Source organism: Amblyomma americanum, chromosome 8 (assembly GCF_052857255.1).
Source record: "Amblyomma americanum isolate KBUSLIRL-KWMA chromosome 8, ASM5285725v1, whole genome shotgun sequence".
NCBI lineage: Eukaryota > Metazoa > Arthropoda > Arachnida > Ixodida > Ixodidae > Amblyomma > Amblyomma americanum.
Genome location: NC_135504.1, coordinates 19,065,958 through 19,092,308, shown reverse-complemented (window position 1 = coordinate 19,092,308; position 26,351 = coordinate 19,065,958). Strand labels below are relative to the sequence as shown.

The 26,351-nt window shown below is 46.2% G+C and overlaps 1 protein-coding gene across 5 annotated transcripts in view; it reads right to left on the bottom strand.

Moving 5' to 3' along the window:
• Usp7 (Ubiquitin-specific protease 7) overlaps positions 1-26,351 on the bottom strand; it is a 53,489-nt gene that overhangs the window by 17,596 nt on the left and 9,542 nt on the right. For 3 of the 5 annotated variants that reach the window (XM_077634019.1, XM_077634018.1, XM_077634021.1), the window contains exons 2-17: positions 25,537-25,906; positions 23,747-23,845; positions 20,293-20,366; positions 19,552-19,616; positions 18,740-18,828; positions 17,704-17,812; positions 16,466-16,596; positions 15,524-15,578; positions 14,804-15,058; positions 12,302-12,722; positions 8,129-8,198; positions 7,348-7,489; positions 6,591-6,746; positions 4,730-4,922; positions 3,497-3,719; positions 1,719-1,818 (exon numbers count right to left, since the gene is read on the bottom strand). In XM_077634019.1, the coding sequence (XP_077490145.1) occupies positions 1,719-1,818; positions 3,497-3,719; positions 4,730-4,922; positions 6,591-6,746; positions 7,348-7,489; positions 8,129-8,198; positions 12,302-12,722; positions 14,804-15,058; positions 15,524-15,578; positions 16,466-16,596; positions 17,704-17,812; positions 18,740-18,828; positions 19,552-19,616; positions 20,293-20,366; positions 23,747-23,845; positions 25,537-25,906 (2,552 nt within the window). Of the gene's footprint in view, positions 1-1,718; positions 1,819-3,496; positions 3,720-4,729; positions 4,923-6,590; positions 6,747-7,347; positions 7,490-8,128; positions 8,199-12,301; positions 12,723-14,803; positions 15,059-15,523; positions 15,579-16,465; positions 16,597-17,703; positions 17,813-18,739; positions 18,829-19,551; positions 19,617-20,292; positions 20,367-21,762; positions 21,793-23,746; positions 23,846-25,536; positions 25,907-26,351 lie in introns of all 5 variants that reach the window. The other 2 variants (XM_077634022.1, XM_077634020.1) reach the window with 1 other exon arrangement.

Here is a 26,351-nt window from a genome sequence, read left to right as displayed (position 1 = left end):
GTGAGAAAAGCATCAACACATTGGAAAGTCTGCAAGCAAGCTAACATTCCTCTAACACATCATGAAATAAGAGTTCCCTTCCTATACAAAATTGCTTGTGCGCAGGAGACAAATCTCAAACAACGCTTTCAAGCAACCTGTATCAAGGCCAGGAGCCGCTAAATTACAGCAGAATATTGATGACATAATCACGGCTGATCCTAATTTCAGTGCACCAGGAATTTGTAACATTCGAGTAACTAACTGCTGCCCTCCCATCAACAGCGCTGCAATTGTCACTCGGCACTCACCGTGAGCAGCGACACACAGCAATAAATAAATCCCGTGAGGCATAAACAGATTTGCACGAATGTGTTACTGAAGCTTCAGCATTCAGATTTGGTTTGCTTTTTATTTTATGAATTTAGGGTGATGTACAATATACTCGCGATGGTTCAAACTTGGATAATTCGTACTTTCTGGTAATAAACAAATTTCAGAATTTTGTTTGACCAGGTATATTTTAAACCCATTTTAATGCTGCTTAATTCATACCGAGGTTTCTCTTAACCAGAGTCCGAAACTGAGCGTAGCTGAGCTTGGGTCAACTGTCTGGTGCAGGCAGGCGTGAAGCTCAGAAAACAGAAACCGCAACTAAAAGGTGTGACTGTTCTTGGAACTGGGCCATCTATTCGTCATGCCTACCGCTGCGCAGAGGTGCGCAATAGACTGTGTAGCAAGTGATTCAGGTTTGAGTACGACCATTTAGACAACCACTTGATCTGCCGGTCATACCTTGGCGCTGGCCCCCTCCGGTGCAACACTCGTCCCGCCCGAACTAGCAAATGTTTGACGCCATAGACTTGCACTGCCTTTGGCAGCGACCATGCCGGCTGTTCGAATTATCCGGATTTATGAACTGACGGGGATCGAATTGATGACCTTTTACTTACAAAGGTGCTCATGCACTGTGGCCAGGATGAAACCCACAACCTTGGGCGCAGCAGCCAAACATCGCAGCCCTGAACAACCAGAGCATGCTGTTGCCATTCGAGTGAGGACAACCAGACTGAGCCTTGCGGTCATATAACCGGTCACAGCAATGGTATTTTCAGTGTGCTAGTTTTAAAGCAATGCATTTGCAAGCAGTGAAATTTGTTCACTACATTGCCGTTTACTTTAAACAAAAGCTAGCACATGGTATGGGCCATGTCTATTCTGAAATGAATCAAGCCCTCACAACATGTTCCAAAGACACTACACGAAGCTTCTGGCAAATGGGAAGAATGCAAGTTGAAGTTCCTTTTATGTTGACTCCTTTGAGATAACACTACCTGCTCTGATTCACCTGTTGCTTTGTTCTGCATGCCTTTTCCTACCTTACGAGAGTTGTTTCTAGGATATTTTAGCACCAGAGCACACATCGCCCCATCCAGTTTAGTCTGGTTAGCACAAGATTGTGCTGCAAGTCTGCTTAACCACAGATGGTGCACTGCCACATTCTCCCGACGTGCCGTCTCTCCTTCCTTCTCCTTTCTGGCTGCAGTTACCTGGCTGTTCCTCTTCTCTTTTCGTTTTATCTTCACATAATCAAACCAAGAGACAGCATTTAAACCAAAAGACATCTTCCAGCTACCACCCATTCTTTTATGAGCACAATCTTCTAGATAACACTCAAAGCACTTAAATTCGATCCGCCTCTAAACTATGTGCTGCTTGTAAGGGAAGCACCAACCAACCTGATCGTAGTTCATTTTGAGTGAGAGCTCCATTGTGAATCCCGGGTCATTGGGAATCATTTTATCACAGAATGTCACTTCCACCCGGTAGAAGAGGTCCCTGCACGAGCAACGGAGAGAAAGTGAGAAAAAAGAGAAGGCACCACGAACCTGGCTGCACCACCTTTCTGCAAGGCAGAACGTCCGCGACCACTAGCAAGCTTCTTTCGTGCACCACTCAGAGCAAGCCCAACAGCTAGGCACACTCATAACTGCATTGCACTTAGAAGCTTGGCTATTTGAACTATTACACCACGGCCACAATGACAAGGAAAAAAAAAAACACTGCAGTAATTGCACGCTTCCAATGGGTCAGGACAGCCAAGGCAACACGAAAGAAAATCCAATGTGCCATTCAGGAGCTAAGCCCATCTCTGTTCCTGCGGGACCAATTACAAGACCGTGGACATTCTTCCAATCACCCAGGATTTCAAATTAACTGGCATATGAATTATTGCAGTTTTTACTGCGTCTAAATTTTAGAAGTCCAAAAAATTTGCCGGCAGCTGTGGTAGCTGCAGTCATGTTGGCTTCAGCCTGATAATCAAACACATCATACCGTATTTACACGATTGTAAGTCGATCCCCCACATCACCTTTCTGAAAAAAAAAAAAAAAAAACTTTGAGGTCGTTTACACTTGGCCTTAAATAATAAAACGCGATAGCACTATCCTGCGGCCTCCGCTTATCGCTAGCCGCTATCGGCTGCCATGCGCAGGCGCGCCCGTGGGCATATTCCAAAAAGAAAATGTATTAGTCACTGGACTACTAGTCCACACCTGCGCCATTGTCCTCACTAGCACTGCCATCGTAATCACTGCTGCGGTCCCACAGCTTGTCGTTTTAACAGCGTTGTGCAGCGAAATTCCGCACTTCACAAACAGCCACATCACGACATCGCGTGGAACAGCTGAAAATTTTGCCTCGCTGCAGCTGCCACCCGTTGCGAACATCGAACTTGTGGCCCGGCGCGCAGTTGTTTCGTTTCTTCGCCATAAAGAATGGCAGCCATCTTGAATGCAGCCGTGAACGAGCGCTGGTCGCTTACCAGGCCCGGAGCACAAATGACGAATGATGAAGCACTACATTGAAAACTTGTGAAACACGGCCGGTATTAGTAGTAAAATGCGTCAGAGCCAAAGAGAAACTACGCGTGAGCTGCATCAGCTCTTCAGTCGGCTACCGACACTCCCTGGCGCCGCTGCGGTTCCGAGCGGCGATGCCACCGCGGATGGAACAGCGGCCCTTTCATAATGAAAACTATTGACGCTCCCTTGAGCGCAGAGTGTGCAGTTGAAAGCAAAAAAAAAAGAATTGGACGACGCCTTTCAAGAGTAGAACGCGAATGCGTTATCAGGCCGCCGCTGCCGCTTATCAGCAGCTGTGTGTGGGCAGTGGGCTGGTGCCGGTTTGCTGCTTATTGACAGGCACCATCGGCCGCCGCCAGCGGGGTGGAATGACGGTCCTGCGCATTGACATAGCAGCTGCTCAAGGCCAGCACCAAGAGCTACGCGATGGAGCCGCGCAGCAAGAATGCCACTACACTGCAGCATGCCCGATATCTCGTTTGTCTAGCCTTTATTTATGGTGCGATGCTTTGGTTTCGATTTTAAGTCAATCCCCCCCACTTCGTATTTTCAAATTTTGAAAAATAGGTTGACTTACAATCGTGTAAATACGGTACTGGCAATTATGGCAACAAGTGTCATCGTCGAGGCCTACGGGGTCAGAGGCTCACCTGAAGTAGTCTTTCACCGTGGGCAGCTCGTATTCATCCACGTTGAGGTCAAGCTTCTGGAAGACAATGATGTCACCATCCATCAGTTCCTCCAGAACCTTTTCCAGTGGAAGCTCCAGGTCCTCGATCCTGTCCACTATGTTGGGCTTAACCTCCTCATACAGCACCAATTCCGTGTCAGCTGGGAAGCCTGCTCGCTTGTTTAGCAATGGCAACAGCTCCTCTGCAAGCAAGACAAGTGTCGGGTTTAGACACAGCAAAGGTGTCTGGTCAAGTAACCAACATCTCTCTTCATCAAGGGTATGTGAAGGCTCCAACACTGCACCACGACTCCTCAACTGAGAGAGCAGGTCATGTGACAGCACATGGATTATGGGCAGCAGAATAGTACGGTTTGTGCGGGCTATGTTTTCGATTCCCTTTCAGTCTTTGACGTTCTTGCGCACTTTTCAGCCTTTGCATTATTTGGTAACCTTCAAGACGCTGACTGCTCTTTTTTCCCCCCAATAACTTTTAGGTACGAGTTCAGCAATGTCCTGGGAACCTTGTTCTTTTTCAGTTCTATTCCCATTGACTTATAGTATAATGCACCACTACCCTTTGGCTCCCAACAGAGAAAAAAAGCGGTCCAAGAGCATGCTTTCGTGGAACAATTATCCGACAGACACGACAAACGCACACCATTGATGCTTGCCAAGCAGCTGGTTGTCACAAAGTAGTTGTTCATCACTGATCTAGCCAAGCTAGATTTGTCCACTGGGCAGTCGGGCGCTCTCCGGAATCAATCAATGCAGGCGTCAGAGCAGACCAATCAGAACTGCCGCTGCTTCAGACTTCTGCCCACCTCTTTTAACATACCCAGCTGATTAACGAATTCGTAAAAAGCAGTCTATTTTGTAGGACTAACTACTTTTGTTAACAAACCAATGTCTACTTAGACCTAGGAGCAATCGAATCATCAAATGAAATAAAAACGGAAAATATATCGCTCATTCATTTTGTTACAGGCAACATAAGACGAAGCGAAAGCCATATGAGGAATTTACAGCCAGTGGCCACATCGCAGAACGAAGTAAAACAAATTCTCTCCAAAGTGAGAGGCCTGCTTCGAAGCACGGCGCTGTTGGCACCTTTACATTTTTTTTTTTTTGTCATATGTGGTGCAGCCCGGTGAAGGCAAGTGCTGTGCAAAGTTCGTCCCACGTGGGTGGGACGAAGCAAGCAGCTACTCACTGGCTTTGGCGACGATGGGAAGGTAGGCGTGCCCACAGTAGGCAATCTGTTTCAGCCGCGGATCATACATTTTGAAAAAGAGCAGCACATCTGTCTCCTTGTCAAAGTCCGGCAGCCGGTCCATGTTCTGGTCGGGTGATATCGTCTCCATGAACAGCGTCCAGGGATTAGAGTTCTCAGACAGGTCAATTACCTGCAAACACACGCACAACACCGTTCGACCAAATGCTGTTGCGTGCTGGAAACTGCTTTTCACTTCAGTTTACAAGGATCTTTAAGGAATTACGGTCCGGAACTAGGAGTGTGTGGATATTCGATAATTTAGAATATTCAGTCAAATAGTAAAGTATTCAACATTACATTAGACCTGGATGTTTGGCATTCGAAACATCAAAGTATTTGTCTCGGGTGAATAAGTTTCTGGAACTCTTCCTTCGTGTGGTTCCGGTTCAGCGTACCATCTCCGAGATGAAACGACTGTGCGGAAGCCAAGCCCCAACTGTACGGACACTTCCTAGGAGAGTATGCGCCACTTGTCTGCACGCCTGCATGTATGCGGAGCCAGCCTGTGCACGTGCGAGCAGGCGCAAGCGTGATACCCAATTCTGCGCCTGCCAGGTGTCTGTGCCCATGTTACCCGCAGCGTGCACGCACTGGAACCAGCACAGCTATGTGCATGAAATGGAGCATGCGCAGCTCCCTCGACTTCCATGGGACGAGTCAGCTGGCTGCAGTTGCCGCAGCCGCTCTTCTCCGCGTGAAATTTCCTAATCAAACGTGACGATTGCACGCAGGAAAGCTAGCACGTGACACATGGAGATGGGTGTCCCTTTCCAACGCCCAACGCAAAGTGGCACTGTGCGTGTTGTGCATATGCCTAGCAGGTGTGCATATGCCTAGCAGGTGTGCATGAAATTGCCACTCAAAAGCAACAGCTATGCAATGACGCAATGGCAATTAAGAGCAGCCGTTGCACGTCCCATAAATAGTAGGTCTCACACTCCACAGATATGTCAGCACAGCATGTAGGTTGGCTCCTACAACTTCCGACGGCCATTTCTGCTGAAGTCGACAGTTTCAATGGGTGCGACAAAGCTTCAATGCACTCCATTTTTCATGTAATATTCTTGTGCATTAGAAAAATGCACGATTTTTGAAAGTGCTTATCGAACCGTTCAACCTTTTTTTTGTGTGCCAGAATATTCGAAGTAAAAGAAGCAAATTACTATTCAGTTAAAATTTGCTTCGAACCAAAAAACCACTATTTGCATGCCCCTATCCAAAACCAATTGCCAGTTCCACTTGAAGCAACTTGCAGTTCTGCAGATCATTTTAATACAGTCATGCTCAGGTAGAAATTTGCTCTCATCTTTTGCTATACCATTTTAAGAATATAAAAAAAATGCGCTATCCCACTCCTTAATTTAAAAACCAACAGCAACCCCAGCACTGTTCTTGTATCCTGTCACAGGAAGACGGTCGGATGCAGAGCACCAGACCATTAATCTCGCACTTGGTCAGATGAGCTACTGATATTGTCGAGGTGGAAGAAAAATGACGCCTGGGTTTCCAACACCGACCTAGTAAAGACTTTTTAAAAGCTACTCCAAAGCACAACTGCTTGGCTGACCTGTGGGCTCCCAACCCCACTTGCAAAAAGAGACTACATAGAGAAAAAAGCCACTGACAGGGAAAGAACATGGAGACATGAACATCTAAACTGCCTGCATTCTTACATTCTTGTCCAATGCTGATATAACCCTACAAAGCTGCGGTACATACCGCCAAGTTATGCTGTGCAACATCCCCCCCCCCCCCCCCAACCAACCAAATAATAAGACGTGCCGAGATGGAAACTCACTGTCTTGTTGAGGTCGGCGTCGAGGTCGATGGCGGACGGGCGGAAGGTTTGGTTTGACCGGTACGTGATGGCCCAGGGCCGGATGCCCTGCAGCGGGTAGCCCATCTGCTCTGCCACCAGTTCCAGCAGCTCTCGTAGAGTGGCCAGCTTCTTCACCTGGACATGAAGCACACACAGGGCACATTCAAGGCTCCACCTAGACACTGGGGAGTCTTAAGGAAACAAAGCCTCTGCATGCGCGTAAGATGCCTGCTCGGCCGAGAAGGTCATTCCACGTTCAAGAGGCATGACTCACCGCACAGCTCGACGACAGAGAAGTTTCATTCCTACGACAACTGCGTTTTAGTGCACAGTCGACACGGTGGGACTCTATTCTTAGCTTCGTATCAGCCTTATCTGAGAATCTTTCATGCCGCTCTCTTGAAAAAGAAGAGAAGCACGAAACCTTTCTGCAGTAATGGTGGCAGCAACTGCCTCAATTTGTGAAGGCTCGAAGGAGGCCAGAATTCAGACCCGCAGCAGTGTTACTGGCGTCCCTTCTCCCTGCTCCAGTTTGTAGCAGGATAAGCACCCCGCCCTGGCCGCAATTCGCTCACAGGTCAACCCCACAGAGTTTAAAAACTTTTAAATTTTTGTTTCCTAAATTTGAAAAAAAGAAACAGATCGGCCTGGGAAACTAATAACTTCAAGCAAGAAAAGCAAAAAAAAATACAAGCAATCAATGTACTGCCAACACCGGTGAAATTGTGAGCCGTACCTTGAAATTCCTAAAGTTGGCCTTCTCAGGGTCGTAGAGGTCGTTGCCCTGGTGGCCAGCAAAGCTGTCCTCGGTAAGCACTTGGACACCCATGTAGAGATGGGCTTCATTCCTCTCTTTCCGCCGCAGGGCCTCCTGCCGCCTGCGACAGGGGGGAAGAAGTCGGGCACGGTCTCGCCTCGAAACAGCCACACTAAAGTAACAAAACAGCACTGGTATTGTTTGCTTCAGGTTCCCTCGGTGCTGATTCCACCGCACGTCCTGCCACGACTAAAGTCATCCCGACACAAATACATCTTTACAAACTGCGCACCGTAGTTAGGGTCCTTTGCTGCTGGGTTTTACGTCTTCCGAAATTCACGAAGTAAATAATCTGTCTATAAGTCAGAAGCCAGGTACAAATTTTTTTTTTTCAATGCAGCCAAACAATTCGGTTTATTTTTGTCATTTTTACAGGGAAGGAACATTTTGCAGTACATAAAGCATGTAAATTACACGTTAAAGTGCTAGGCCACATTAACTGTTTCTCACATGACATGTTCCCCTTAACGCCTTTTCGTTACAACTTCTTTCAGTTTTTAATATCAGCATATATGGCATTTCCAAGCCCATCCCAGACCTTGGCCAGCCCATCCCAGGGAGATGGTAGGGAGGAAGGAAATTTTCCACGGGAAATCCACGCTGAACCTACATTTTTTTTTTTTTTCAACGAAACTGCCTTTCTTGCAAAGATGGGAACTTTCCTCCCTCGCTACAGAATTTCATAAACAAGCTAACTCACTTTTCCTCCTGCAGCCTTTCAACCAACTGTTCGGGGATGTCGTTTTCTGTGACAGGTTGTAGGACCTCGTCTGCAGGTGAAAAGGCACAGAAAGACAATGCTTGAAGCAAATGACAGTGCACACCACAGATTTAAAAATTAAAAGCAAAGTTTAATACACACTGGTGATGACACCAATACTGATGCTTCGTGCATGTGTTGCAGTGCTTAGGCCCAATGCACAGAATCAAACTGCCCACCGAATAAACAATTACCACTTGTCAATACGTCCCACAGTTGATTTAGCCCATTACAGAGTCCAGCATTCACATACATCTAGCTGGTTCGTGAATGCACCTTTTTGGTGGCGGCATCAAAAATCACAACTATCTGTATGCACAGGTACTGATAGCATCTGTCATTATTAGCTCCAAGATGCTTCTAAGCTGTCCAGTTTGTCATAAAGAAGCAAGGTGCTTAACATAAATGGCTACGAACGCTGTCACATAAGCACTTTCATCTCAATTGAAGTCTTGAGCGCGCTCCACATGCAAGGCTGCTAATCGTTCCCCAAATTGCCGAACTGGCCTACTAAACGACAGATAGCACTGCATGACCATGTCAAAAAAATGTCAAAGAAATGCATGGCCCATGCTCGTGGGTACCACATTTGCTCTTAGCCCAGGCATGCAGGCAGTGTGGAGAATGTGGACACTATGTTGGAAATCAAGCCGCAATGACAAAATAAAAACACAATTACAACTTTATAGCTTGTACTGAATACTTTGCTGCATGCTTCATTTCTATTTTGCATTTGTTTCCCGAGCACTAGGGTAGCAGTGCTCGATCACACTTGGGGTCAAGCAGGATGGAGCTTGATCACAACCGGTATAATGCATTTATGTCTAGTGCGTCTCGTGATCAAAGACGCATATGTCCGTCAGATACGCAATATGTAGTACCTGCAATTATTTTCACTCCTGCATTTATGGCACTTAGGTTCTGTTAGCATGCAGTCTTTGTTGTGTGCTAACAGGTTTCGTCCTTTCACAGAAGACTACAGTATACATGGCTGCAGTGCCAGTGGCCAATTTTCAAGCACGGAAAACTTGCCACGCCGTCAGTGCTTTAATCTTAGCCAGAGTCAATTTTAGAGCCGAATAAAGCACACCTTCACTTGTTGAGCTTAGCACAAATGCAATCCAAGAGCAAAGGCCTTTATCTTCCACAAAACGCCAACAGCCTATCTGCTTTTGGTGAGAAGGGTGTCATACAAGTGTGCAGATTTGACGAAGTAGGCGCTCAAGCTTTTTCAGTTCATAATGCTTGATCTGGCTGCTGAAGAATTGGTATCGGTTCATTTGGTGGCACAGGCAGTAACTGCCATGACTGAAGAATAGTGCACTCCAGCACCGGATAAGATCACGTCTACTCCTGCAGTTCCTTTCAGGCGAGATCTTTTTGTGGCCTGCCATTAAAAAATTCTCGGGGACCCGTGTTCGCAGAAGAAGACAGGTACTGTCAATAAGATATGGGTATATAGGGTTTAACGTCCCAAAGCAACATGGACTGTGAAGTGCGCTGTAGTGCAGGGTTCATGAATCCTAGAGGTGTGCGAATATTGAAACTTTCAAATATGAATCTAATATCTATTGCGCAGACAGGGGTGGGGAAATGAAAAGGCTCGACAACCACATGCCACCAGTGGAATCCAAACCCGCCATCTTCACATTTCATGCACGGTTCAGCATTAAAGACACTTAAGACAAAAAAATAAATAGGCAAACTTTTGTAGGCATTTTTTTTTTCAAGGTAGTGCATGGTCTTAGCAATCAAAGTTAAACAAAACTATACTGTCTCAGCATCATAAAAAAAAAAAGATGTGCATAAAAATTTACACTGTTGATTAGACAGCATAACAGCATGCAATTTGTAATGTGATCATGCAATATGAGTGACAAATTGAAATCCATGAACTGACGCATGACACTGGCAACTTAAAATAACATGGGTAGTAAAACCTTATTAACATTTTATATGCCACACTATGAAGAAATGTTACAAAAACGAAAATTCCAATTGACAACACATGCTTCCTAAATTAAAGGGAGGGAAGAGGAGCTTAAAAACAAATTTCTATTAAGTCACATTTAAGAAATCTTTAGGAGACGCATTTTTGCATGCCGATTCCACATATACAATTCAATATTATGTTCAACGAATCCTTGTGCAGTCATGTAATATGTTAGGTAACTTTTTGCCAAGAGCTCTCAAGAAATTTTGCTGCAGGGAACTTGAGAAAATAAAATGCATGGCACTCGCTTCTCTGGACATCCAGGTATGCAATAAGGGTAAAACTATCCAGCCTATCGTAACAATTGAGTTGTAGGATTTTGAAAACTATCCTGCCTATCATAGAAATTGAGTTACAGGATTTTGAAGTCACTTCAGAAGGAGTACACATTTTTTTTATCCATTCCTGAAGTGCCAAATTCAAAGCACTATAACTCAATCTCTGTGCTAGCCAGAATGTTAATTTTATCCTTACCGCGTACCTTGATGTCAAGAGGAACGAACAGCAAACATTTGCAAGTTCCCTGCAACAAAATTAAATTTATATATTTGAAAGCAGCACGTAAAAATACGTTTCCTGAAGACTTCATAAATATGACATCATTAATAAAATTTTCCTTCTAAGACCAGCTTCCCCCTTAACCATAGAAAAAAATGTAGCCACACACAGCGTTTCAGAAGCCATGGTAGACAGGAAAGCATTTCTTGAGCAATGGCTTTTACAGCATAGCTACGACATGAGAGTCCCACAAAGAACCTCGTGTAGCTCAGTTCCACAACCATGTGACCCCTCTCTGCACATGCCTAACATTGCCTTCAGGTGCAGTGAGCACGAGGGGGTGGACGGAAGGGGGGGGGGGGGGGGGGGGGGAGGGAGGCCCGTGACCACACCCTGCATGCACTCTGCCTCTCGTTTAGTGCAATCTTTGCAGCCATCGAGTGGCACACATGGTCGTGAGACGCCCCCAATGCTTCAAAGCGTCTCTCAGATGACGTACGTAGCAGGGAGGCAAGAGCCTAAAGACATGTAGCGGGTGGTCCCACATACATAGGAGGCGCTTAAGACGCTGCCTGTGAACGCACTGCACAATAACATCCCAAAATCTGTGCCTGCACATTTTACAGACAAAATGTGGAAGCGTTAATGCCAATCAGCCTAATGTGGAAGACTAAGAACGACCCACACGTGGCTCCGCTCGGAGATCACACATGTAACTTATGCTGCGTTTGTAGTCTTCAGGTGGGGTGCGGGCATAAAACGTGCTTTCATGCTGCGACTGTTCGAAACAGACCGTCGGCCATCTTGTTTCCATTAAGTGTGGTATGTGGCAAAGCCCACTTGCGGAATTTCACATGAGGTCCAAGCCTAGCGTCTGAATGTGACCAATCCGTGCCATAAATGACCGTGAAGAAAGTGAAGAGAAGGCCTTAGTAGTGTACTACTGTATGCCTGACACTTCAAATTCCATCTTTTGATAATCTGCCTAGATACTGTAGTTTTGCCACAACCGGATTTATGAAAGTCGGTGGCACTCGGTCACTGCCCAATACTCGGAAATACTCGCATGTTCGTTCATTTTTTTTATTCAAATATGCACCAAAAGCAAGCATTTGTATTTGAGATTTCGAATATTCGCGCACCCCTAAGAACCCCATGAGTGTGCTGCTCTTCTCTGCCACAAGGTCGTTCCCGAGAGCAGGCAAGCCTCATGGTACCCTCAACTGTGCGAGAGCCGAGGTGGTGTTGCGAGCACCAGTTGCTTCTTTTTTTTTTCTTCGCGTAACCTGAGCTTTCCTTTCATTATTTGTGTGAAAAGCAAAAGCCATATAGATGATCACGTAGGACCGTGATGATGCAGAACGCCCCGGGACACAAGTCCCTGGGGCCTGTGTGAGCGGCGCAACCAAATGTTGTGTTTGTCGACCTCTATCAGATTTGGCACCGTAGGCCAGGTGTACACAGTGTCGGTCACATATTCTTCGTTCGTACTTAGTCAGCGTCCGTTACAGGAGGTCGTAGTAAGTGGGCTGAGCTCTACTCCGAAGAGCCTCCTATTCTTTTCTCGCACAATCCTGCCCATCTATTCACTTGTGGCCAATAACTTTCATGCCGGCACTCACTGATGGCGCTGTCCCGGATGTACACCAGCATGTAGGCGTTGGTGCAGTGCCGGCTCACGGCCACGTCGTCCTCGGTGCCGCCGAAGTTGTGGTCGATGGCCTCCTGCTTGGTGCAACGCGACACCACATCATCGTCAAACTTGCACCAGCGGCCATCACCACGCGGGTTGATGAACACCACGTAGTGGCCCCCATGGTTGTCCCCACTGTGCACAAGCACCGCGTGCAGTGTGTATGTGGCAGGGTTCCCCGAGTTGGCACCCCCCTCGGTGAGGAACTCGCTCAGGTTGAGCCGCTCGGGGAACTCGAAGCGGTCGTTAATCTTTATGTTGTTGTCCGTCACGTGGTCGTACTGGAAGCGCAGCAGGTGCAGGTGCACCACAGGCGGCAGGCAGGCGAAGATGATGCCCTTCTCGGCCTCCTGCGCAAGTCACAGCAAATTTATTCATGTTACCCCTCTCAAAGGCTCTCCCAGGGAAGGCATTACACAAATATGTAACGGGAAGGAACTGAATTCTTATTAGTATAACATCAAAGACACATAAACAATAAGAAAGGAAAAAAGAATTTTAATAATAAAAAATAACTAGATGAAAATAATATAACGAGCGAACATCAGTAAGAGTTTCCATCGCCACAGATCAAGCTCTTCCACAGTTCAACGAGTTGGCATAAAGAGATGAAAGGCAGGTTGTACATTTAACTTGGAAAGGATGATCATGCTGTGGAACGATGACTCGAACCTGCACCCTGGTAAAGCACCGCTTGCTCGCTCAGCTTCCACTTCCACCTTTACTCTGAAGTCGCATCAGTACAGTAGCTATGTCATTAATTTATTCAGTGCCATTATAACGTCTTCATACAGCTTTTACACTATCTCTTGTCATCATGAGCAAATGTTCCAAAGATGCGACTGCATGATGGTGGAGAAAAATACACGCATTTTAGTCTATGTGCCACCTATTACATTTCCCGTGTCAATGTAGGTAGCCATGGCTGGAGTGTGGGTGCATGTGTAGCATTATGTTTTAAGCAACTCTTAATTTGTTCTCGCAAGCTCACGAATCACCATGGGAATACAGTCGAGCCCACTTATAGCAGTTATAACGACCACTCACTTATTACGAACAATGCTGGTGCTACCGTCAAAATATGCATTAAAGCAATGACACCAAGTCTTTGATACAACAAACGACCGTCAACTTGGTTAGAGCGAATGAGGAAGTGCCGTAAATTTGGCCCCGCAGTCGAAAAATGCACGCTTCCCATTAGTGTGGAGACTGAAAAGCGTTTTCTAGCTTCCGTAACACGACCGCCCCCCTTCCAAAACAACGTGCTGACCTCTCAAAAAGCAACAGAAAGTTGGCATCTAAACCGCAGCGATGGGCTGCACTGTCAATCGGTGCATGCCCGTGTGCCAGTTGGTCTAACCCTACTGAAAACGTATGATGCAATAGAGTCCTAGAGCTGTCATATAAATCTCATACAAATCTCGTACAAATACACATGTCAGAGTATCATACCAATTCTATGACATTTGTATGATGAAGCATGCATGAGGTTACTGAATCATACAACTTTTTCTAGCAGGGAAAGTGGAAGCGGAAACGCGGTGTGCACAAAAGAGGGGCAGTGCGGCATGCCTTGCTGGCACAACCGGTCACGTGGCGTGCGCTCTGCAATCAGTTCTCCAACTTCTGCTCTCCTGCCGGGTGGAAGCAGTTCGCATACAACAAACAGTGCAACTGACACATTCTGCGCGCACGTGCACTGCACTAGCTTCCTCGCTGCATCCGTAAAACTACGTCGAGGATGGGAGACATGAAGGACGACCTAGCACCAGTTGCTACGAACGTTCATACCGTAATGAGTGATATCGCGTTCCTAAAGCAGCTCGCTGGGAAAAATTATTTTGCAAAGAGGCACACTCTGGAGAGCTTGAAAAGTGGCTTTATAGGGCCTACATGAAGAAGCAGATGTGCACAACGAATGTTTTCGAGAAATAAATGCTACATTTGCTGATCTCCCCATTTCTCGCTTGTAATAGGGGAAGTCCAGTTAAAACAAGCCTCAGACACAACGAACGCAATCCCCATGACCGTCAGGTTCATTACCGACTCGATTCTAAATGCAGGCTCACTACTACAAGCACCTTAGCCCGAGGGCTTTTGCATCACAGACTTGCTAAATTGCGTGGTCATTCTTTTTAAAACACTAGAATGAAGTTCATATCACATAGAAAGTGAAAATATCCAGTTTTTCAGACCAAAGCCCCAGCTGTATGAAAGAAAGAGGTTGAAGTCTTGCTTCGGCAGAAAGTTTACAGACAGGAGAAGTGAGCTGAACTGAACTCCCGACTACAATTTGTGAAAAAAAAAAAAAAATGGTGCTTAAAGACAGGTATACCTTCTGCTGTAACCTTTATCCACTGACTTAAATCAAAAAAAGGTTCACCACGACATCACATGAAGCCCAACAGGAGAATAATGCGGGCGCCCCCACCTGTAGACCGTACTCGCCGGCGTCGTACTTGTTGTCGCCATCAAGCGACTCGGTGGCACAGTAGTCTTGAAAGCTTTCATGGATGTTCTTCTTGCCCTTGACGTTGAGCTGGATGTCGTAGAAGGGCTCCATGCGACGAGACGCGTAATCGACATGCTTGCACTTGATGAACGAGATCATCTTTCCCTCGAAGAGCCGTGGAATCGTACCTTCCACACAGGTGCCCTTCATTTTGCTCTCCATGTTGTCGAGCAACTGGGGAAACAGAAAAGAAACAAAAAGCATGCATCCATGTGCCTGCGGATATGTGAGCTTCCACTGCTGATATGCAGGGTGCCTAACCACACTGAACGCAACTTACAGGGCCTCTGAAAGGGGCTTTCATAAGGTTACGGTATGCCTAGGATGTTAGACGCCGCTTCACAAATATCCTCCAGCAAGAATTATTTTTACGCGATTTGTGGATGCTGAGTTCTCTGTAGTCAAAATTTTAATTTCCGCATCTTCGCGCCTTTCCCACCCGCTCCTCCTTACTTTTTGCACGCTGAAATGTCAGCACTCCTCCACCAACCCCGCCCACTCGACCCCTCTGATGGCTGCTGACGAGCGTGGAAATTCCCCGGGGGGGGGGGGGGGGGGGGGGGGTCCTGGCCCGCCGGAGTGGCTTTCCAGTGCTTCCTACATACAACACCATGCAGGCTTTGAGTCAAGTCAACTTACCACCCTGCAAAGCTCTTGAACATCATGCTGCATAAATGAATCGAGTGTCTCCCACCTGGAAAGCAAAAAAAGGAGGAGCACTGTGAGCAACCCGCTGGCTCGTCCTATTGGCTGGATGCCAAAACTGCAAAGCCACAGGCAAACCTACACCAGGCATAGTCCTCTAGCCTTAACGATTCTTGATTTGGCGTACCACGCACACCTGTCAAGTTCCGACTTCGCCTCAATTAGGCAGTCTTATCGAACCAACATTGGTTTCATCAACGTGACAATTAAGTTCAGCTTGTTCACCAAATTTCAAAGCACACCGTCTTCTAGAAGGAGCCCAACAAAAGGAAAAACTGTAGGCACCTTTACGGGACGAGAATGAAGACAGTGCTTGACACTGTTTTACTTTTCTAAGCAAAAGAAAAGCACACTTAAGGATAAGGATACAATACCAGTCCCCCTCTCTCTCTCTCACCTCGCACTTATTCCCTTCTTTTATGCCCATGTTCCATCTGATTATAGAGTGCATGTTTCAACTTTAGTATTTTTTGTTGGGCCCTCGCATCACCTCCTTTGCCCTTTAGGTTTTGTTACACTGCCCACTTCTGCCTTCCAATACAGGCACGTAGAACAAGCGTCAGATGAAGCATGATCAAAATAAAACGGAAATGCGAACAGCAACACCAAAGTGCCTTAGTCGCGGAAGACTGAATGCTAGTGTAGTTGATTCTCACTTCGAAGGCAAGTGTAAATGCAAGCCACCAATATTTTCTCTCCGGCAGCTAAAATTTTCCTCCTCCTTTTTGCTTCTGCGCTTCAGAACTTTTGTACACTGCATCCAGTGTCAATCAAAACGGAGTCTCTGAACACCACGGCACATGCAGGTGCTGCCCCCCAGCCTGCATCAGACACACACTAGGACTGCGTCCACGGGCCAACCCCTTTCTCGCTCACCCGAAGGACTTTGTGAGCTTCTTGGTGCCCACCGGTCGGTCAGAGAACTGAAGCTCGTAGAACACCCGTTGTAGTGCTAGCGCTACGCTCTTGGACGAGTCGTCACTCTCGGTGGGCATCTGGTACACAGCCTGCATCCAACAACAAAGCATGAGGAAAGTGCAGAAGAGAATTACCAATGCTGCAAGCACAACAACTGATGGGTAAAAACTAATCCGATCCTCTGTTGTGTTTCTGACGTCAGGTCTGCTGTGTTTCTGACGTCTTGCATTAGCAAGATGTGCCATACAGCAACTGTAACACAGATCCGTTTCACAGTCAAACTGCAGAGAGTAGCCGGCTACTCCACAGCAGTAACCAAATGCTCTTTGCTAAATAAATTCAGTGCTTGGGTCCCCCACAAACATGATGTCATGCACTTAAAGCAGTATGCGAAGGCAATATTACAAAAATGAGAAGACTATGCCCCTGTGACACACAATCAACCAGCCTACCCTCCATATAGCATTAAGCACATCTTTTCCATCCTTACCTTGCCTATTCACACCTAGCACCTGTCCCTACCATCCATCTCCACACCAAGTTCCAGTCCCTAATACTCACAGTAAGCAGAGTTCTCGGCCCCACTTCCTTAACCAACCCCAACTTCCCATCCCTTCTCCTCCACACCACTGTCCCTCTCCCCTCTTATGCATCCTAGTTTTTCATCCCTCTGTTTCATGCACCCAATTTTTCACAACTACCTTTCTTTTAATGCAACAGCATTTAGGTTGTCGTCTTGCTAAAAACCACCTGGTTTCTCTGCAGCAAAAATTCTCCGATAGCTCCAGAGGGTCGCGACATCTTCGGCACCACCAAATTTGAAATTCCGAGAACTAGAAAGTACCTTTCATTGGATTATCATATGGAATTATACTAACCAGATCCACTTATCCACCTTAATCTACCCACTTATCCACCTTAATCCACCCACTCATAGTCATTAATTCACCTCAAAGCATTTTCTGGTGTGAGTCTCCTTTCAAAATTTGGCAAGTCCTTTGGAATATTTGGAGCCCATGATTTTCTTCTTTTGTGCTAGAATGCTGTTTGACAAGTGGCTGCCGCAGCCCTCCTGGTATATGCATCAGGTTATTTTCCAACCACCTACTGATACCTTTAGAGACCAAGAGATGCCATGCTCCTTAACGGTGTCGTAAAATGCTTTGAAAGAAAAAAAAAAAAGCCAGGGCACTTACCTTACGTAGCTGGTTGGTGAAGAACAGTGTCTGTAGTAGCGAATTCATGTAACACGTTGCACCTTGGTTCTTGAGACCTACGTATCCCGTGTGCTTCTTGGAGTCCCAGCTGTGGAAAAAAAAAAATGTTCATAACGAGTGCATGTTCTTGGCTTTGAAAAGATTTAGAACACACATGATGCAAAACAAGCTGCGCTGCATGGCCTAAAAGCAAGCCCAGTGGGCTGTGTACTTTTGAAAAAGACTGCACACATTACACAAGAAAAAGAAAAAAGAGGCTAGCAAATGTCACAGCAATAACCACTTGCCTCGCATGAAAATCGACCAAGATAGAAGACAGTTTCACATCTCCTTAAAGCCAACTACAAACATCAGATTTCTCGAATTCGTTGACGAAGCAAACTACTCATAATCCGCATTATAAAAGCAATGGGATAAAAAGAAATCTGCACACTCCACAGAAAGAAAAAAAAACTTCATGTCCAGTATGCGTCATCCTTGTGTAGAATGCCTGAGCATTGTGCACCCCGCAATAAAGCCAAATTCGAAAGCAGCCCATAGTTTGGGGCACAGTGCCCATACCCACCTTGCTGGCAGGTCTATGCAGCTCTACCTCCACGCAAGCACTGGCTCTAAAAGCGAAAGCTGTGAGGCGCCGATTTTTTGTCAAAGGGAGTGCACCGCTCAAACACTCCACACAGGGGTGACATAGACTACTGATGACTTCCCAGCAGGTAATAAAGCCAGCTCGGAAACGAGCTGGGAACCATACTTACGCAATGCTGGATATAGAGGGAGAGGACAAGAGGTTATTATCAGGGCCTTCCCCTTCAAACATTACAAGCCGTCATACAATAGCTCCTAAAAGAGCAAAGAGCCCAAACCTCCCGGCCTCCCAAAAAAATCACGTGGCCGCTCCTTTTTACAAAGCAATCAATAGTTGTGAGGCAAACTGAACGGCCGATGAGCTGATACCAAAAGAACATTCGCAAATTTCAAGAACAGACACCACAGCAAGCAAGTGGGTGTCACTGACCTGACACCATGTGGTGCATCAGCGCACACCCAGACTTCAAGGATGATGGTGTCGTCAACGATGAACCCTTTCTCTGGGTCCAAGACATCCTAATAGGGACAAAAAGAAACAAAACATTGCAGTTAGCAAATGCTAAGAGATAGTAGAATGGCCTATGCATCTTGCACCACCAATGGCATGAATTCACTTTTACAAAATGGCGAAAAACAATCCCTCATGTCTCCCATAGGCATTTCCAACTTACAAGAGTTCTTCGAACTAGGTTCCGTGGAGCCCTAATGTTCCCAGCAGTGCTTTATTAATTTACCCCCTCCCCCCAAGCACCCAAATCCATAAATGACCCCCCCCCCCCCCCCCTAACCCTCACTTTCTTTTCCCCACTTTACTCTTTGGGACTAATCCCACTGAATACAGCAAACTGTTCCACTCCACAGCCAGTCACTGTTAAACGAACTTGGTAAAGTTTGTGGGCTGCATATTTGCGTGCATGTCAGGCAGGAAAGGACGAAAGGCAAGGCGATGCAGGGTTCCTTAGCATCTTGTGAAAATCGCACAAGTTCCGCAAGGCTAAAGAGACTCACCCTGGAGGCTTTTTCAGGACCGGGAAAAGTTATATACACACAAAAAATACATGTGTGTACAGTAAAGCTACTGCGGGAATGATAAATCATCAACAGCTTCGAGCAAGTAAGAGGCGTGCTGCACAGATCTTTTTTTCAGCGGGAATGGGTGAAAAAAAACACATGCATTATTATGGGAGAAAAAAATTGCCACAAATCAAGGGCAAAAGCAAATCAGTGGGTTTGGCTTACATTCCACGTCATGAAGTGGCTGAAACCCCAATCATTCTCCTTGCCATAGAACAGATGCTGAATTTCTGCAGGGAAAGAGATGCAATGCAAGTGGGAGGTTCAGGGAGAAAAAAAAAACTTCACAAGTGCAAGTACAAGAAATGAAAGGAGAAGGAATAAAAAATGGCTGGAATTCAACATGGCTTGAACCTAGTTGTATGAGCGAAAGCTCTTTTAAGCAACGTAGCCCCATACAGACCAGCGTGCTCCTTGTCCATAGAGACTGTGAGAGCACAGCGGCGAGATGCAGGATTTTATACTCCAGCCAGCATCATGTGACACACTGACGTCATAACTATGTGATGCCCATTGTCTCAAATCAAATGTCATGGTCAAAGGTCAGGTACCCAATGGTCATGGTCATATGATCACGTGGTCATACCACCATAGCTTGGGCCATACCACCACATAGTAAAGTTCGTTTTGACCTTGTGAGGCACTGAAGGTCATTGCCGATGTGCCCACCGTCTCAAATCAAATGTCAAGGTCAAAGGACAAGGTCAGCTATCCAATGGTTATAGTCATACGATCACGTGGTCATACTACCATAGCTTGGGCCATACCACCACAATGTAAAGTTCGGTTCGACCTTGTGAGACATTGAAGGTCATTGTCTCATCCACATCGAAATTGGAAGTTGCATCAAGAGAAGTAGAGCATTTGCTCTCAAGACATCCATGCACTGCGCAATGCACCACTTACTTCTGACAAAGTTTTCCACGCCCTCCTTCTGACTAATTATGCGCAGCTCAGCAGTGGCATTGCAGGACCACGTTCTGGAAATGACAAATGCATCAAAAATTAGGTGCGTTCGCTTGCACTGACAAGTGGCAAAAAAAATTAAGACGGTTGAACGAGGCACTATAAAGAGCTCACAGCGCCGCCCCTACAACACAAAAACGACTGCACCCGTGATTCAATTCAAACATTAAATTAGGATGAACGCTTTGAGTAGCTGCAGGAAACATTAACTTCAATAACCCCTTCTTTATTTTGCTTTTGCTTTGGCTAAGACCTACTGCCCGAGAAGTCGGTACAATCAACATTAGTGCAAAGCATCCCAACAAATCTCATCTCCATTTAAAGCAACTGCATGAGGAACTAGCCATTTCAACCAAAATTTACAACAGTCTGCAGGACGCATAGGCTTATCTCTAAAACAAGAGTAGCAGGGGCATTCACTACGTGAATAAATAATACAAGTTTCCACTGCCAAAAAAAAAAAAAAGCTCAAGATTCTGATTTTAATACTTTTCAATCAGTGCAGAGATCGCTTTTCAAACCCTAACCGAGCGGAATGGTACCAATTTGCAACATGTACTATTAGCAACATATGAAATGCAAGCAGGATAACTAACACATACACAAGAATACTAAAATATGCGCTCCTAGAGAACAAATACTGGCAGGGTCCACACACACTTCAACTAACGGTCTTCGCTCCGTGGAAGTGAATATCAAGTGTGCTAGTATTCAGTTTCTCTTTCAGCTGCCTTGTTCGCATTCATTTGACACTGACAACACACCACACCAGCTGGTTCAGCATGTTTTGCAACATCCCGTGTCGTCATGGTGACACCCTGATAATTTAATATTATAACCGGCTTCCAATGCATCTTGAATTTATTTTTAGTAGTGGTTAAGTACCAATGCACAACAGGTTCAGCCAAAGCACAGATGAAAATTTAATTCTAATGAAGGCACAAAACAAAAAGACACGAGACACTGATGCGCAAACTAGCAAAACCAACTAACAGCAGAGTTTTAAAATGCTATTAAAGACACCTTAGCTCTGTAATTTCATGTCGAGACCACTACGCATTTGAGAAAACAGCAGCAAGAACAAAAAAAAGAAGTTCAGAAGGACGTGACACTCTGTGATGCGTGTCAGAAATAAGCCAAAGATGGCCATTCGAGCTCGCAAAAAATGCCAGCACTAAGTGTGCCCACACTGCGAAAAGTAGGACGCCACAGGCAAAGAGGCGTTCAACTACTACGCACAGGCAACTTCGTTCCTAGTTATCCTTTGCATGCTGGCTGCTTGGCAGAAAGGCTCAATTTCTACAGAGGGTCACGCCCTCAAAAGCACCTCACCCCTCTCACCACCCTCCCCACCCCCATCTCAAGCACCAGGCCCAAAACAGCCTTTCCCCCCCAAAACATTTTCCTTACGGCACACTCTCTTCGCCTTCGGAGGTTTCCCTGCAAGGATGCAAGGGAATAGTCTTAAAAAAAAGCCCAGTAAAGGTCAAGCAACTTTTTTTTTTTACTTTCCCTCACGCTGTGCACAACAACTGGCAGAACCAACTTCCACGCACTAATGCACAAGCACTTCACAATGCAAGTGAACAAGCACAAGCAGGACAAGAACAGACAGTTCTGAAGTCAAACTGTATTGAAGCTGGACTCTGCGGAAATTGGCAGGCATACAGTGCATGCATGCGGACATTTCAGTGCCCCTGTGTGCTCTGGTTTTGGTTGCGCGTTTTCTTATTTGGAAAAGACCACCCAGTCGTATCACCACACACCTGCTAATTAATTCATAATTGAATTTCTCCTCTAATGCTGCTTGGTTTCAAGACATGAACAATGACTTTGATGTCAACTGTTATGCGACGCACAAAAGAAATTGCAGTACAGTCACTGACACCTCATTTTAATTCATTGCAGTTCACTCAAGAGCCAGAGTCACAACGTATGAAGAAGCAGAGAGCTTTTCTCTTGCCGCTCATGACCTAAACTCATCTTCAACATCAAGGCCATCACTTGGTTGACGAAACCGAAGGATCATGAGAAAAGAAATTCAATTATAAATTATTCAGCGACCATAAGCGAATACCACATGGGGATCCATGTGTAATGTACCATTACAGAGAAGAAAACATGAAACTAAAATTAGGTGCCTATACTCCGTTCAAGTGCTATTGAATGTCAAACAAATAGGATACCAGGAATTACGCTGCAGGAACAAGTTTTGCATGACACCACGGGCATTGCTGCTCTGAACTCATTTCGAAAAGCTCACAGCAGATGGCGCCATTCATACAGGTTATGGCTCACACAAATTAAGCAGTGGTGTGCACTCTCCAACCGTGTATACACAATGTCTACTAGGAGCATGTTAATGACACAATAACGACCCAGTAGACTAAAACGCAAAGCACCGATGTAGTGCACCCTGCAAAATTAATCACTAAACGCAGCCTGCGTAGACTAATAACGCAACCACAGCAAGCCTATGAAGCAGCACACTTGAAGCAAATGCCCAAGTTCCAATGTTAACACTTCCGCACACAACATGCAAAGTGCAAACAACAAAAACGCAAACAGCACACTGCAGACATTATCCACATCCTCAAAATTAAAGTTGCAAGCGATGAGAGTTCTTCGATAACACATCTCTGCAACACAAATGCATTTAGGCCCAGGAGTGCCAGAACACTTATACTGCAAGAGAAAGAAGCTAAACGGCATCTCGGCACTGCCCACTACAGCCTGCACAAAGCCTCTGCACAGATAGAAAGTGATTGAGAAACTAGAAGCGATAAGTAGGCTATAAATATAAGCGAACTTGCACACCTCCACAAAATTATACAAGTCCAGCCAAAGCACATGTAAACAAAGACAATCAACACATATGGAACAAACGGGACATGTAGCAGCGGACTGGTATTTACAATACCTGACCGTTTTCTGAGCCATTCTGCCAAGGCCAGCAATGCACAGCCAGTGCACAACTAATGACCACCACTGCCAAACTACAATCCGCCTTTTCAACACAACTGCACAGCGCATGTGCGCCTCTCGTTTTCTGCCCTCTCCCGAGCTCCACTGGTTGAAAACAAACCACCAGGTTCTAGTGTGCATGTGCAACTCCTGCCGGCGACAGGTGCAAGCAACAGGTGGTGGCAGCTGTCAAGCAAGCACCTGCCACTCCACATGAGTGGCTGACACCCCACGTAAGTGAACGGCGCCTGTTTCGCCCATGTGAGTTTGTTTTCAACCTGTTTTCTGGGTAGCCGACAAATTCTCGTGCACTCACTAGAGGGTGTGCCACATCTTGTGAAAAAAAAAAGGCCGATTCACTAGTGAAGCGTAACAAAAGGAAGACCCTAGAGCTGGCATGCGGCAGCACAAGTGGCGGTGGGGAACTCACGAGGACTCGGACTCGCCGTTGCACTGTAGGAAGAAGCCGAGACTCTTGGTCGGCTGCCGGTCGTTGCCCGTGTTAGTGCGTGGCATCACCATAATTTTCCTGCGAGCCAAGAAGTGCATGAATAAAGAGACGGCATGATGCAGTGGGGACCTTCTCTGCAAGTAGCATTTGTGTCAAGCACAGCTGGCAATACAATGTTACCATAGTATTACTGTAGTAATACCGTAATTACCGTAGCGTACTGTAGTTACCGGTACCGTAGTTACCATAGTAATACAATATTACCGTAGTATGTTACACAGGCTGTTGCTGCTGCCGGACGGCGCCCTACAAGCCCAATTATGGCTTTGGAGTGTCCACGTCCTGTATTATATCCCTGCTTTGAATAAATTATAATTATTATTGTTATTATTATTATTATTCAGTCACAAACGTGCCCCCAGGTAGCATTTAAAGAACTCGCCGACGGTTATGTGTAATGCGACATCCTGCAACAGCAGTTTGCGGTGGCGAAAATGGCGCCAGCATTAGTTCGTGCCGCTACCTACTGAGAGCGCCACAAATCTGAAACGAACGGTGCAAGTGCCAGTTCATACCACTGCGCAAAGGGGGCACCATGGGTCTGTGAATCTGCGCTCAACGCAGCACAGCTCATATTTCCTTCTCTCCTTCCCCAATCACACTCCTTCAGGTTGCACTGCTAACAACGCCAACAACGCCAAAAGAACCGGGGAATTTGCCCTTAACTGCTGTCACAGTAAAATTGTTCAAATTTGTGTTTAAAAGCTTTAATTAACCAGGGTGTAAATTCTGCCCTGCCCAATAAATGCAAACCACAAATTAGAACCAATTCTCTTGACACACAAGCTCCTAAGATTACTGCCACGAAGTTTGTTCTTGCGTGGCCTACCATTCATCCAGGGAAGCAATAGCCAGCATGAGCCAGATAAGTGACTAGAACAACATGCAGTTCGAAATAAGGATGCCAAAACTGATCGCGCAGCAAAACAGCAAGTTTTTTCCCCACATAAAGCTTTGGTGCAGCCTAGCATGATTACGGCATTGCTTCAAATTATCTGAAAGTTTTAAATGATGAGGCTTGAATTAATGGGTTTTCCCTCCAATGAACTACGCCTGCATGGAGTGTGGTATTACCCACAACTTAGTAACTTGACAAAACCATCTCTGATCCCACAAACAAGTCGAGTCTTCATGTAGGTCAACCCACTATTTCTTAACACTCATCTTCACTAACAGATCAACTTGCATGCAGCAATATACAGTATAATGTATTTTTCATTGTTTGCGGATATGCTAGTACGGTATGGTGAGATTTTGCATGTGGGGTTTAATGCCCCGAATCTGCACATGGGCTACAAGGGATGACCTAGCAGAGTGCTCCAGACTAATTTCAACTACCTGAAGTTCTTAACATGCAATATACTTTTCTCCCTACTATACTATTATGCTTTGTACCTTACCTCTATGGTTAGCAGGATTTTTTGTTTGTTCATGTGATATTTCAGCAATGCCAGCCCGGTTAGGTACAGTGTACGAGTCGAGCCAAAACTACTTATTTTATGCCAAATCAAACAAAACTGGGGACAGTGCTGTAATCTGTGGAGAGGCAAATGATAGGGGGCAACATTAAGAGGCAGTGAAAGAACAGAGTGGGTCAGGGAACTCGAGTTAATCACGTCCTAGCAGAGATCCGGCATAGGAAATGGGTGCAGCCAGGACGTAATATGGAGGGCAGGCAAACAGACTGCCGCTAAGGGAAGGGTGCTCACCAGGGTAGGTTGCGCACGTAGGTGGGCGGGCTGAGCAGCGACTCCTTGAGGCGTGAGAACTCTGGCACCACAAAGCGGAATGTGGCCTCAGAACGGGCCTCGTCCTCTTCCTCCATGGGCTCCTCCGCGGGCTCCATCGGACGCGTCCCACCCCCACCGCCACCGCCACCACCCATGGGGTCGTCGTCCGCCGTCCGCACCACGTTGTTGGTGACGGTGTCGAAAGTGTGTTGCTGTTGCTGCTGCTGCTGTTGCTGCCCCTCAGGTGCCGCTGGTGCTGGGGGCGGCTGCGGAGTCGCTAAGGGGGGCGGCTGCGGTTGTGGCTGTGGTTGCGGGGGCGGTGGTTGCTGCTGTACTGCCACGTGGTCGTCTGCAAGTAAAATGAAGATGACGATGACTTTTAATGACACCAAGGAAGCTAGGCTAAACAGCACCACGGCCAACGTGTGTTTGTGCTGCACAAAGTAGGGTCCAAGCATTTCACCCAGAAGCCGAGCATCAGTCAAAGGGAAGAAAGCCTCTGATCACTGGAAAACCAGCGGGTACACCCGTCGGTGGCACTGGGGACTGAACCATGCTCCTCCCACATATGATACAAGTCGAATGCACCAATGACAGGAAGGTGCATTTCAGCACGCAGATTTAAGGCTTAGGCAAACCACTGTTAGCACAGTTGTGTCATATTTTATTCAAATAGCAGATTTTGATGGCGCAAAACTAGCTCCAGCCAGATGGCACCAAGAATAAGGTTAACTGCCTATGTAGTTTTCTTAAGAGATCGCACAGACAGTGATGTTCTGTTTGGGGAATTTTTC